We start from the raw sequence: 13,996 nt of genomic DNA, 5'->3' as shown, positions 1-13,996 counted from the left end.
TAAAAAGATGTTGCAATGGATAGCCATGTTCCTTTTTGTCGCAATCTGGCAGTTGGTTTCATAGCTTACCATGCAGGGGGCACCCTTATGCGGAATTTTATGTCATTTGGTTAGCACTAAACTGGACCAGCTAAATTGCCACTGACCGTACGACGCTTAAAAGCAGAGCAATTGAAATCAATATTTATTGACGTGCATTTGACTACATTATTGCGCCTCTTTTTGACAGAGTCGACGCAAGATGAGGTGTCAGCAACGCCCATTTATAATTACTACAAGCTGCTGGTTGATCCGCACTTCCTGATTGACGTCGGGTCTATAATGCTAAGTTGGATAATCATGGGGTTCAATGAACCAACCATGGAGCCATATCTGGCAGAGGTAAAGGTTTCCACTTGAGATATTTCTTTTCTCTACTGTACACAGGCACAATGTCCGTGAAAAACAACTTGTCCGTAACGTTTGTGTTGTTATATTTAAAATCATTTCTAATGCGTCGGAAATGGCTAAGTGCACTTAATTTTGAGCTGTAATTATATTCAAAGAACGAATTGTCGTCACCAGGAATTCAACTGCACAGGCAAATATAGCCCACCTCTCTTCAGATATAAGTGGTATTTGGGGGAATGACGTTTCGATAAGGTTTATTTGTGTTTTACTTTCATAGAAACAAAACACAAGATTCTTCGTGATTTGGAATTATAAATACAGCAAATATAGTCACTTTCCGTACCACATAAATACAAGATTTTTTTTTATTTAAAAAAGGCCACCTCATTTTGCATTTTATAGCTTCACAGTTATAAGCAGAGCAATTGAAATCAATATTTATCAAGGTGCATATCACAATATTTTGGCGCCTCTTTCTCTCCGAGTCGACGCTGCATTCGTTTTCAACAACCTTCTTTTCTGGTACAAGATCATCCCGACTAGTGGGATGATGAACTATGGTCACATGTAAATCGCAGAACTGACTGCAGCACCAAGAGGCTAGATCGATTAAAATTAGGTGCGAAAATATAGCGTGCTTTAATATATTTAACAAGATTCTGCCTTTTTGTCACTTGATTTCGAAACTTGATTTTCTCAAGCTAAAGTAAGTCGCTCACTTCTTCCAGCGGCCTAGTGAAGTACCATGCCTCGCGCCTTATAGTGCGTTTGCACCTCCAAATTCTCGGGCGGATTTCCTCCGGTGAAGAGCGGATTTTGGTGCCCGGTTTAAGAATGGTCGTGATCTTATAAGTTATTAGCGTGATCCAATAGCTAACTTGATCACCCGTGTTTACGCTTCGATCCCCGTCTCCCCTTCGAGAAAAGTGCACTCAAGTAATAAAGCGTACGTACCTCGCGAAGAAATGATTACGAAGTGGCGTTTATTTGAGTCCTATATAAAACAGAGCAGCATCACTTACCGACGAGCTACGGCGTCCGACACGCTGCAGTCCGACACCATCCAAACCGCGACCGGCCTCAATGAAACACACATTCTTCAAACACCACGGCCCTCTACTTCACTAGAAATAACACAGGACCGACGAATGAGCGAATGGAAAAGCGGTGGATCTTCAAAATGAGGTTAGCTATTCATGCCGAAAGAGTCCCCTAGAAACAAAAGGCTCGCGGGTTCATTCGACGGCGCTGCACTGCTTCTTTGGGTTGCGCTTTATATCCTCCCACACATATAATTTAAGAATCACCACATTATAGTAGTCTCGTCTTGTTTGCAGTAGAACTTGATCATCTCCGAACGGTCCTTCCCTTGTGGCGAAGAGAGCGCGGCCGTGCACGATCCAGCGTCAATTACGTTAAGTCTACTCGTATCGGACGTACTCTGAGCGAAACCGAGTGCTTGCCGAGAGTGGCTGAGAGCAGGCAGACGACAAGAAATATCGCGCCTTCTCGCCGCAGACACGAAGGGGCGAAGGAAAACGAGAAAACCGCCATCGGTGACAGAAATAGATGTAAACACCTCCGCACTCTAAAAACAAAGGTGTAAAAGGGTGCACTGTTACACCCTTTGTGTAACAGTGCACCCTTAACAGACGGCCCCAAATTTTATGAGGTGCTTGATAGCCCTGTGGTACGACTTATTAAAATAGCTAATGTACGTGCTACTGACTACAAAAAAAAAATAATAATAATCAGGGTTTTCTTGGCCCTGCTGAAAAACCTCAATGTTTTCTTTCTGTTGTCTTTGATGCGTACTTTAGCTATTTAATAAGTTATATCGCAGCGTTATCAAGCCCCTCGTAAAATTTGGGGCCGTCTGTTTGACTATAGGGCGCTGTACGGTCGAAAAGAAGCTTTGGGGTGGATTATATGGGACAAAGGGGTGTAAGGTGATATCATATTTTTTTAGAGTGGGGGTTGCCGCTGTTTTCGGCGTCAGGGATTTTTTTCACAAGCGTAAAGGTGCCACAAACGTGCCATCAGTGTCGCTGTAAATATGGTATCATACCAAGGCTCACAGCAGCGCCATAGGTGCATTCTGCGCTTCTCTGCGCTGCATCGCAGACTTCAATCTACTCTCGAAATTGTACCTCCGCTCGCACACTCTTCCCGCTCGGCGGAGGGAGCGTCTGAGAGTCTACAAAACCACTTACTAAAGTCCTGACCACACTAGCGTCACGGAGGTTTGCCGCGCGCCGCTGGCCGCCGCGGGCTGGCGGCCAAAACCAGCTTTCGCCCTCAGCGGCTCGCCGCTCGACGCCGCAAAGAAGACCTGCCCGTAAAGCCTGAACACACTATTCGCGAAAACGGACGCCGCCAAGCGGGAAAACCGGGAACCAGCCGGTCCAGGTCGCTCCGCGCTCCTCCGCGTCTCTGGTGTCTTTCACGGAGAACTTGTGGGCGCGGTGGCGAACAATGTAATTTGACGGAGGTCCGAATGTTTCTCAAGTTTGCCTGAGTGATTATTAGTGTGGTGAAGCCTTAGTAGATTGTTTTCTTCTATTACGTGTTTGAAAGCCCATTTACCTTACAGCACACGGTCGCGTGCTTTCGATTTCTTGGATGGGGAGGAATCACGGAAAAACTTTTTGATTTCTTGTTTGTCTCGAATATCATTCAAAGTGACGACAGCTTGGTAACGGATACTGGAGGGAACATCAATGTTGCAGTCAAGTGAATGGGAAGGTTCGATAGCTGCTTTTCTTGAGTTTGGTTGTGTTCGGTTAGCTTCAAGTTTGAGTCATTCACACCTGTTGGTGCGATGGCTATTCATCTTGGCTGCTTTTCGCCGAAAAGGCCTCTGGACCACACTGAAGGAGTTGGACTGATTTCGCAATTACTTGTTTCAGGAAAACTTGCTTGCTGCAAGTGATGATTGAGGAAAATTATCTGTTTTCAAAAGGAGGGAGACAAGTCTCGCAACGTTAGATGCTGTCACGGCATTCTGACCTATCGCGCCTTCAATATTTATATTACGAGGACGTCGAAGCCAGCGGCAATGTACGTCTACATTGGTCGAAGCAAAGTTCAATGCAGAGAGGTTCTGCGTGGATCTTTAATGAAGACTCTCGTCAGTTTGTCTCCGTGCTGCCGGCTGTAGATCCATTTGGCTAAGTTTAAGTAGTATGTCTCCGTCTGTCAAATATACGTTTATTCAGCAGCTCACCTAATAGCTAGTCAACTAAGCTCATAATTCAACCCGAAGGATATACTAATATCGCTTTAGTGGGACCATGTACGTAATATAATACATAACCCGCTCGGCAAAATGACTTCTCGATTGCTACTAAAACCTGAATTGAAATACTAGTATCAGCTGCTTAGTGGGGCGCCGGCCGGTTAACATGGTCCTTGGCTCAAGAAGCGGTTGCTTAATTTTCATAATTTTCCGGCAGCCTGTGTTGTTGGCCGAGCAGACGACTGGAGCTGTTTCGTCAACGCGGATACGCACAAAAGCTCGATTCCCCGGACAGATAAGTCGCATGGTCGAGGCATGCGAGTTAGCTGAAAAGTTACTCTCTGTGGAACAATTCTAAAGTCATCGCCGCTTTCCTTAGATGATCAAAACTGATTAGTATATTACCGTGTCTCCAGAGCCCATAGTTTCGGATTTGAACGAAATCTCCGAAACGAAAGTTTGACACGAAAAGAAGAAAAAAAAAAAACCGGCAAAACAAAACTATGCTTTGCAAGTTTATCTGCACCGGCTACACTTAACCGTCTCAGTTCAAATACCTATAAAATTGGGCATTAAACAAAAAAAAAATCTGTTAAATTGAACGCGCCACCTGTTCAGGCGGCCCGGCCGAGCCGCCGCGACCTGGACTCAGCCGCCATGTTTGTTTGGTGGTGGCGCCCCCTATAGGTCGCTGGAGTCGCGAATACTCCGTTTCACCTTATGTTGTACCGCAGACAAGGCCAGAAGCGCGAGCTCATAACGTTGGGAGCTACTCTTAGCGCACGAGAGCTTGTGCCGCCTAGATGGGCCCTAGAGCAAGGAGCTCGCGCTTGTAGCCTTTCCTGCGGTACATCATAAGGTGAAAGAGAGTATAGCGTGAACGGCCCCTCCGGTCGGCGCCGCTGGGCGCCACCACCGTCCGGCGTTCCAATTAGGGAGGCTCAAGTGAGGGTAGGCGCAACTCAAAACTTGGAGAGCGTTTGCAATTTAATAGCGGCGCCTGAGTGAGAGTATTGGGAAAGGATATGCGCCAATGTTGCCTGCACGAGAGCAGACGCTGCGCCTTTCCTCCTCTCGCCTCCCATTGCAAGCAACGAACGCCTTGGCGTTGCCTTTCTCGCTTCCTTCTCGCTTCGGGAGTTGCAAACGTCGAGAGGAGAAAGCAGGGTTGTTAGACAAGCAGCAACGTCCAAGATTGCGGGATTTACCATTTTTCGCGTTAAACAGATACTTAACCTATCGGAAAAAAACTGGTGACAATGGAAACGTAATCATTTATACCTTGCGTAAATTATTCAATCACATTAATGGGCTCTTAGTACCTGAGTTAGGAAATAAAACAAACCTTTTCCCCATAAACTCCCAACAAAATTTAGCAAATACATGACGTCCATATCCCGTGATCCCCGATCTAGCAGTTGCACCCACCCTCACTTGAGCCTCCCTCGGCCCAACACGAGGATGCCACATTAGCCTCCGTTTTGCGGGCGTCACGCGACAGCACTGGCTCTTGCGATGGTGCCTCCCGTCGGATTTCCCGCTTTTTCGTCGTCTGCCCTTCGTTAGATTTTTCCGTTTCGGCTCCCATCTTTCGCAAATATTAGCCTCGGAACCGCACTCACTTCCTACCTAGTAGGTATCGATGATGACCTCGTGATCAGCGTGAATGTGGTTGTCCTAGGTTGCTCGTTGATTTTTTGACGTCGCCGCGCTATGAGGAGAAGGAGGCGCAGATTTTGGGTCCGGCCGAGTCGGTCCTACCGAAACACCAAGTGACAGGTCAGAGCTTTGCTGCCCTGGCGGCGCGTCAGAGATGAAGGCTACTTTTGAGAGTGTCTCCAAATTAACACGACATTCGTCACCAACACAGTCGACATGCAACAAGTGCCAGGGAGAAAATCACCTCTAATTCCGAATTCCTCTCCTATAATTTCCCAGTGGTTGTTCTTAGCGTCCTTATTTAGGTAGTCTGGCTGCGTCTTGACATATAAATTGGAAGCAGGCTTACAGTTTCGAAGAACTACTCGGTTGAGAAAGGCATTGAGGGGAAATAGGGATAGCAGACAAAACGAAGCGCTACGCTCCTTCGGAACGTGAAAGACGTGCGGAGAACCGGCCTGCGCATTGACATGGCATCGCGGAATCGGGTCACAATAACGCAAAAACCAAATATCTCGAAACCCATTGCATCTTCCCATATAGTTTAAATTAATTTAGAGGTCCGATAATGAGTGCTTAGAACATCAATTCAACCATCACCAATCTTAATAGTAAAAATGAGTTGACAAGCTTGAGTTCATTAGCCTCCTAATCGTGAAGGTTATATTTCAATCTAACGTACGCCGAGCCCAATACACCTGCAGTGAGGAGAGGGCACGTATCTGTCACACCCTTCTCAGAAACATTCGGATCAAACTACAAAATATGTTTTGGTTAAGAGATTCATTCTTATAACTTGAGTTGCATGCCAAGGGACTTCAAAACATCTATTCGATGAGGCTATATGTCATTAAATCCTGTGATTTTATACACTTAAAAATGCTTTTCTCTCCGCAAAGGATATGTAGGAAGACTGATTTAGTCATTTCGGTGTTTTAAGCCCCATTTCCGTAGTTCAAGTTTTGAAGGTTTCGGCTCATGTTTGGGTATATGTTATTTTGCTGCTGTGCATCCTAAATACTCTAGCCGGCAAACTAAGGAATAATGTTTTTTTTTTCTTCTGCAGTTCCACATGAATAGCGCACAAATCGGCGTCGTCTTCATGGTTCAATATGCCAGCTACACCGTAGGCTCTATATGTTCAGCAGTCTTCTGCACTTATAAGGTAAGCCGCAAAGTTAGTTAAGATTGTTACCGTAATTTAGTCTTTCTTACGGTTGCTGAGAAGAACAAATGGGCCTAGGAAGCCGATCGGTGATTTGTTTTACTTTCATCCTAAACTATAAAGGCTATTTTAATATTTATTTATATCATTTTAGATGGAAGCGGGGTTCGGGCTGATAGGACACATTCTAGCCATTCTGGCTTACATACTGCTTGGACCAGCACCCTTCATTCCCTGCGAACCGTAAGAAAGTTTGAATTATTAATGAAACAGCCTGAGCAACATATGTTCTCGACAAACAACAGTCGCTGCCCACCAAGATATATTCCATTTTACAGCGCAGCTATTAGGCGCCCGTTTCCGGCTTGAGCGGCGACACCCTCGCTGTCGCCGACGGCGTCGGCGTAAACGCGCTCGTTGGACTGTGGGAATAATGCAAGCAGGCGTAACCCCCCGTTGCATTATGGGAAAATTTTCTCGCTGAATCTAGCGGAAAATGTTTTCGCTATATTCAGCGGAAAAGCGTCCAAACCTGATTTAGCGCAAAAAAGTTCTCGATATACCGGTTTTTCCAAGTAGAAGCCAGGCTCTTTAAATCGGTCGCGAAATTCGGTTTCTTAACCTATCGCGCTACGACTTTGTACAGCGTTGCCCACAGATGGTGCTTTCTTTTTTTTTTTTTTTGTTAAATGTGCAAAGAGCTAACTTACCTGAGGAAAGAGGGAAGAAAAAGGCTTAGCTCCTATGGCGAAGCCACCGGTCTTCAAAGAGTACGGCGCCGTTCCGCACGGGAGACAAGAGATGGCGCAAGCGGTCGCGACGCCAACTGCCGCCAACGAACGAGCATATGGCGCCGAGAGCCGACGTCTTTAGCAGACGATATTTCGACACAAAACTGGAGCGCGTTTCGCAGGCGGCGAGAGTCGCAGAAACAAAAACAGGCGCGGTAACAACAACGAGCCGCAGAGCAGTCGACAAAAGTACCACGAAAAAAAAAAGTTAAAATAACCCGACAAACCATTTTTAATCGATTATGCGTCCATTCAATGTGTTTTATTAGTAAGGATGATAAAATAATGCATTGGCAACTGATATGAAAAAAGCTCGCGCCGCTTTTGAGTGGAAAAAATCGTCTGCTAAAGACGCCGGCTCTCGGCGCCGTATGCTCGTTTGTTGGCGACAGTTGGGGTCGCGAACTCTTGCGCCATCTCTTAATTGTTCCCCGTGTGAAACGGCGCCGTAGTGTTTGAAGACCGGTGGCTTGACTGCGTTTCCATAGGAGCTAAGCATTCTTCCTTCTTCGCCTTTTCCTGAGGCAAGCTCGCTCCTCGCTATTTTCAGGGAAAAAAATGCATCACCTGTGGGCAACGCTGCACAAAATCGTTGCGCGATAGGTTCAGAAACCGAATTTCGCGGTCAATTTAAAGAGCTTGGCCGCTACTTGGGACACCCGGTATTAAGCGGAAAATTTCCCCTACTAAATTTAGCGGAAAACTTTCGCCAATAAATTTAGCGGATAATTTTCCTGCTAAATTTAACGTAAACATTTTCTCACTAAATTTAGCGGAAAGCTTTCCCCGCTAAATTTAGCGAAAACTTCCCCACTAAATTTATCGTGGAAATGTCCCCCTAAATTTAGCGGGAAAAATTCCCCTCTATATTTAGCGGAATAATTTCGCCGTGAAATTTAGCGGGGAAAGTTTGCCGCTAAATACAGCGGGGACATTTTTCCATTAAATTTAGCAACGAAATTTTCTTGCTAGATTTACCAGTGAAGGAGCTGGGGAGGGTACGGAGTGGGAGGAGGGGCATACCCTCCCCTCCTCTTTTTCAGGAGCTGCGCTCTAATTCGGCATTACAGAGAATAGCCTTTCATTCTTAGAGCGCAGCTTTCAAGCGACCGTTTTCGGGTGGAGCGGCGTCGCCGTCGGTTCGCATAATGACACCACCCGTGACGTCACATGTGACGTCACGTGACGACACACGTAACGCCACTCAACACGGGGTACTTTTTGCGCTTTATTTGGTGGGAAATATTTTTAATAAATTTAGCGGGCAAATGTTATCCTCGTGACATCACACGTGTCGTCACGTGTGGCGTGACGTGAATGAATGTGACGTCACGTAAAATTAAGCGGAAAAAGTTTTCCGATAAATTTTGCGGAAAAATTACCTCGCTAAATTTTGCGAAAAAAATTACCTCGCTAAATTTAGCGGGGAAATTGACGTCACGTGACTTTAACACCAATTCAGTTTCCCCGCTAAATTTAGCGGGGAAATGGACCTCATGTGACTTCAACACCAATTCAGTTTCCCCGCTAAATTTAGCGGGGAAATTGACGTCGCGTGACTTTAACACCAATTCAGTTTCCCTGCTAAATTTAGCGGAGAAATTTTCGCTAGATTTAGTTTGACACTTAGAGAAAATTTCCCGCAATATGGGAGGGTAGCAAAGAGGAGGGGAGGGTATGGAGGGATAGAAGGGGTATATCCTCCCCTCCGTATACCCTCGCCTCCTCCTTCTCAAGAGCTGCGCTCTAATTCTGCATTACAGAGAATCGTAAACGTCTGTCATTTTCTTTATTATGAACAAAAACATTTCAATATTGTTTTATTTCTTGTTTATTAGTATTTGATATAGATCTATCAAACCAAACTTTCCATTCAGACACCTCTCAAAATCAATATGCTACGCACTGAAACAATAATAAAATGCTAATTGACCATAATGAAATTATAATTTCAACACCTACTGACCTAAAACTCCTAAGCAGCCAAGACCTATGACGCGTTCAGCTTACACATTACATGCACGATTTATATTTAGCGAAACTCTGGATGTTTCATTAACTGGAACTCGAACAAAACGGCCTTGTTTAGTTTGTTTATGATTTAAATAAATGAGAATTTATAAACATTTGGAAGTATTCGAAATTAAAAAAGAGTGCAACATAAATGCCTTATAAGTAAAACCACTCTTGTACACGTCACGAACAAAATAATCACTCACAAATTTTAATAATATTAACGGTAACCAAATTACAAGTAATTGGATTACTTTTAATGGGTACCGTACAAGTCTACCAATATATCAGAGATTGCCTCTCTAGTGCGATACCTTGATTTCCGAGACCAGATTAAAGACGCGAGATTTTTGGAGGTTCGAATCCTTTGCTAGCTGGAGTTGTAAAGTTGAGAAACCCGAAACCTTAACGGTATTTTATTTGGTGCTCTGTTACATACAGGACCTTGTGGATGGCTTACATTGCACAGGTTTTCATCGGAATAGGTACAGCTGCGCAGTTTGCCTGTCATTACTGCCACGCAATTAAAGTCGCCATGTAAGTAGCTTTGTGTACACAGTAAGGTGAATGCAGTGAGAGTTGCAGTCCGGCATTTACTTTGAAGCTTTGTAAACAACCTTCATTACGTCCGCCAGTCACCTTGAAACACTAAAGGAATAGTTTGTTCAGCCTTGAGAAGGCCTTAGGCAAACTTGTTCAGGAAACATGTGACAATTAATTAAGGCTTAAGTCAGGAAATAGTTATAATAGGGTGACTGATAGTCGCACTGTACCAAATTATATATCTTGTAAAACCTAGTATAAGTCAAATCAACGAAAAAAAAAAGCACAGAGAAGCAGATCAAATCGGAAGAATGTATTGTGGTATTCTGCAGCAATGCATCGCCTTGAGTGGCACCCCTCTTTTTGAATGCGTTAGCAATAGTGCTCGGGCACATGCGCTGACTTTGGACGGTTTAAACCAACTAAAGTTTGCAACGTCCCGCAAGCTGTCGAAACTGGCTAGGAAACACCTTTTGCAAGCGCCGACAGATGGCGGCAAGGTGCATATTTGGAAAGGCAAGGCGATAGGACGCATAGCAACGGAGTCCACACGCCGTGATGCAACATCGAGACGCCGTGATGTAACACCTAGCAACACAAGATCGCCTTCGACGTCCCCCTTCGGCAATTTTGACGCCTGCAGATGGGCACGTTAGGTGTATTACTGGGGCGCCTTTTAACCGCCCCCCCCCCCCCCCCCCCCCCCCTGGATGACGTCGCTGCATGGCGACAGTCCGCGAAGAGCCCCTTGGAAAATATTAACCCATCTTGGCCCTCCCGTACACACCATTTCGCGGCGCCCCGTCGGCGGCTCAAGTACGCTCTAGCCCCGCTTTACCCCACTACTCCTCTATTGTTATATTTTACGACATGTCGCTGCTCTCTACCGGCCAGTCCTGTGCGGCCGCCGTTGGTATGCGTTCTATTTCCTAGCATCTCTATATAAGCAGCAGTGGTGCAGGTGCGCGCTTTGGAAGCCCTCGGAAGCTCCTCCTCCGTCTTTGGAAATATGTAAAACGCACAGGGGCAACGGTTCTGTTCTTCGGCCTGCCACGCAGTTCTTGATGCGTAGGCGTCTCACCATGTTACCAGGCTCTAATCACACGTGTCGTCGCCCCTGTGTACACAACATATAACCACAAGAATGAAATACCTCTGTCATTATCCGCGAATCGCGGGGATGTTTTTCATGCACACGCTAAGTGGCCTGTTTAGCTTGCGCCACGGACAAGAGAGTTTCGTGAATGTTCATTCGGCCGAAAGTGCTGAGACTGTATTCACCATGCTTTGTTATACAGGGTGTTCACGAAAGGTGGACAAATTCGACATTGCGAAAACTACGCGTCGCGAAAAAAAAACCCAAACAAATTGTGTCGTTTTGGTTTTGGGCTAGGGGCCTATCTAGGAAAATTATTAAAGTCCGGGATAGTCAGAGTGTTAATTAGTTTTGCGTAATTAACTTTTAATATTGTGTTTAAGAACATGGTTTTAATTAGAAAATTTCTCAGCATCATCCAATAACACTGATCAACAAATTGCGGAACGAGAGAAGGCACACGCAGCATTTTACGGCTTTCTGAAAAACTGCACAAATTCGACGGGTTTTTAAGTTTCGGTTTGCTGTCGGAGCGCATCTCGGCCCCACACCGCGCCCCGTTGAGAAACAATGCAACCAACCTCTGCTGCGCTGTCATCGCGCGACGCAGCAGAGGCTGGTGTCACTATTTCTTCACGGGGCGCGGAGCCGTCGTGGCCGAGATGCGCTCCGATAGCAGACCGAAACTTAAAAACCCGCCGAATTTTTGCGGTTTTTCAGAAAGCCGTAAAATGCTGCGCGTGCCTTTTATTGTTCTGGGATTTGTTGATTTATTAATTTTTTTATGATGCTGAGTAATTTTCTAATTGAAATCATGCCCTAAAGCGCGAGACACATGCGCGAAAAAGCCATCCGATCCGACGTGCGAACCGCCGGAACGACGTCCGAGGGCGAGGGTTTTCGTCGCACCGGAGCGTCCGACGAGGCCTCCGTCCGGCGCCGGCGTGCGTCCAACTTGCCAGATATCGCCGCACGCACGGTCCGATTTTCGGAAGGCCGCAGTGGCCGCAGCCAATGAGCACGGATGGCGAAGGTCATGTTGTCAAGTGGCATTCGGACCGATCGGGCGAGGAGGCGCTACGTGGTTCGGAGAAGCGGATGTGGCGGTGCGCGGTGCGTCACGCGAGGCGAGTCGTGGTAGTGAAGGAAACGGACGCCACCGAGTTTTCCCGCGCGCACAGAACGAGCTGCTGATTTCGCGCGCCAAAGCAAGCCGGCCTTCTGGGACCGATCGAGCCCGTCGAAACCCGAATATACTCCGTTTCACCTTAGGATGGACAGCAGCGGACGCTACGAGCCATTCCAATGTCATGTGAGTGTCACGTGAACTTGGGGAGAGACTCAGCAATGCGCGCGGTACGTAGTCACGTGATTCGTACGCAGTGCTCGTTTCGCTGGGATGGCTCTAAGGTCCGCTGCGTTCCTTCGCGGTTAAGTGATGTTGAGCAGAAAAATAGCCTCACGGAAAATCTTCACACACGCACACTTTAATAGAATGTAATAAAAATATTACGTTTGTTTGAAAGTCGGAAAAACCAAGAAGGGCGAGGGAAGTATTTATTTTTCTAGGCTAGGTGGCGCGAGCTACCGCCCGTTATAAATATAGCCATTAGCATCCATTTATCCATTTGGTAGAAGGACACCCGAAACTGGGCGGAGCTGAACGGAGCAACGCAACGACGCGTCGGAAACCATGTGTCGCGAACCGTCCTGTGCGGCGATTCGGAGCAGCCATCTTCCCGACAGTTCGCACGCCGGATCGGACAGTTTTGACGCGCATGTGTCTCGCGCTTTAAACACAATATTAAAAAAGTTAATTAGGCAAAAATAATTAACAACTTAATTATCCCGGACTTCAATAATTTGCCCAAATGGGCACCTGGCCCAAAACCAAAACGACACAAGTTTTTTTTTTTTTTTTTTTTTTTTTTTTTTTTTTTGCGACGCGTAGTGTTTGCAATATCAAATTTGTCCACATTTCGTGAAACACCCTGTATAAAGCCGCTGCTTGAAATGCTCACGCATTTCTGCAAGAATCAGCGTGGTGGCAGCGGCGAGTCAATAATTTTCTTTTTAGAAAGATATTTAAAAAAAAATTTTCAAGTCCTGTGCGTGACTAGTCTCAGCCGCCATATTCAGCTTACGTCTATTTTTCCTGTCGTACCTTTTTTATGAATCATTAAAACAAATAAAATATGCTGATTCACACACCTCACAAAAGTATATGAAAAAGTAAAATGAACTTCTATTAGTTAACAGAGACGTTGAGCGCAAAGTTTGTTAGCATTGTAAATCAACATTAGCACTTTTGTAAATAAAAAAAAGGTTGTTTTGTGCCTTTAATTAAGTTTAAAGTTGTAAGTAGTAATTGTTCCATTGACGGGAAACAATTTCCGGTGTGATTTGTTTCTAAACGTGCCTGAACATATAAAAATATGCAAGAGACTTAGGTAGTTTATGGACGCGTACATTTATTTATGTTCATTGGACGCATTTATATGCTTTGTTTTACACAAGTTTAAAAAGATTTATGGTTATGTAACCTTGCAGAGAGCGCGGATACCCAGACACAGTGCGAACAGTCAGCTTCGTGTCCAGCGTTATATTCTCCTTCATTGTGACAGGGTAAGTTTTTTAGAAAATAGCCGAGAAGTCATGGGTTTTGCGACAAACTAAACGTACCAAATTCTGAAAAAAAAAATCTTATGCGAAAACGTTTTTTTTTATCTTCTTCTTGACTTTAGCGTCCATGTCGCGACTCCGAACTCAGTGATATACCAAATAAAATTCGAAATTAGTTTGTTTCCAATTTCCTACTGGTGCCAATCATGAACACACAACGAGAACGCGACAAATGTTGCCTTAATCAGTGCACCACGTTCTCTCGGTAGAGGTAGACTGGGGTTAGAAAAAAATTGAAAACCATCGAAAAAGTAATCCCACAATCGAAAATATTGACTCGATCCCTAGACTTGGTACGGATCAAACATATTTGGAAAGCTTCGAAAAGATTCCAGGAACATTATTTCGATTAAAATTTGAGTTAGCGTTTGTGCGACTGTAAAATATTTCTTAAGTGATTGGGTACTGATAAAAAGTGC

At 45.3% G+C, this 13,996-nt stretch overlaps 1 protein-coding gene across 1 annotated transcript in view; it reads left to right on the top strand.

Annotated features, from left to right (window-relative positions):
* LOC121836459 overlaps positions 1–9,797 on the top strand; it is a 40,542-nt gene extending 30,745 nt beyond the window's left edge. Inside the window, exons 2-5 of the mRNA XM_042291359.1 lie at positions 230–381; positions 6,354–6,452; positions 6,607–6,695; positions 9,698–9,797. Coding sequence (XP_042147293.1) covers positions 230–381; positions 6,354–6,452; positions 6,607–6,695; positions 9,698–9,797 — 440 coding nt within the window. The remainder of the gene's footprint in view (positions 1–229; positions 382–6,353; positions 6,453–6,606; positions 6,696–9,697) is intronic.
* Positions 9,798–13,996: the final 4,199 nt, after the last annotated feature.

The sequence above is a fragment of the Ixodes scapularis genome, unplaced genomic scaffold, assembly GCF_016920785.2.
Source record: "Ixodes scapularis isolate PalLabHiFi unplaced genomic scaffold, ASM1692078v2 PGA_scaffold2__306_contigs__length_199485367, whole genome shotgun sequence".
Classification (NCBI taxonomy): Eukaryota; Metazoa; Arthropoda; class Arachnida; order Ixodida; family Ixodidae; genus Ixodes; species Ixodes scapularis.
This window is presented reverse-complemented; position numbering and strand designations above follow the sequence as displayed.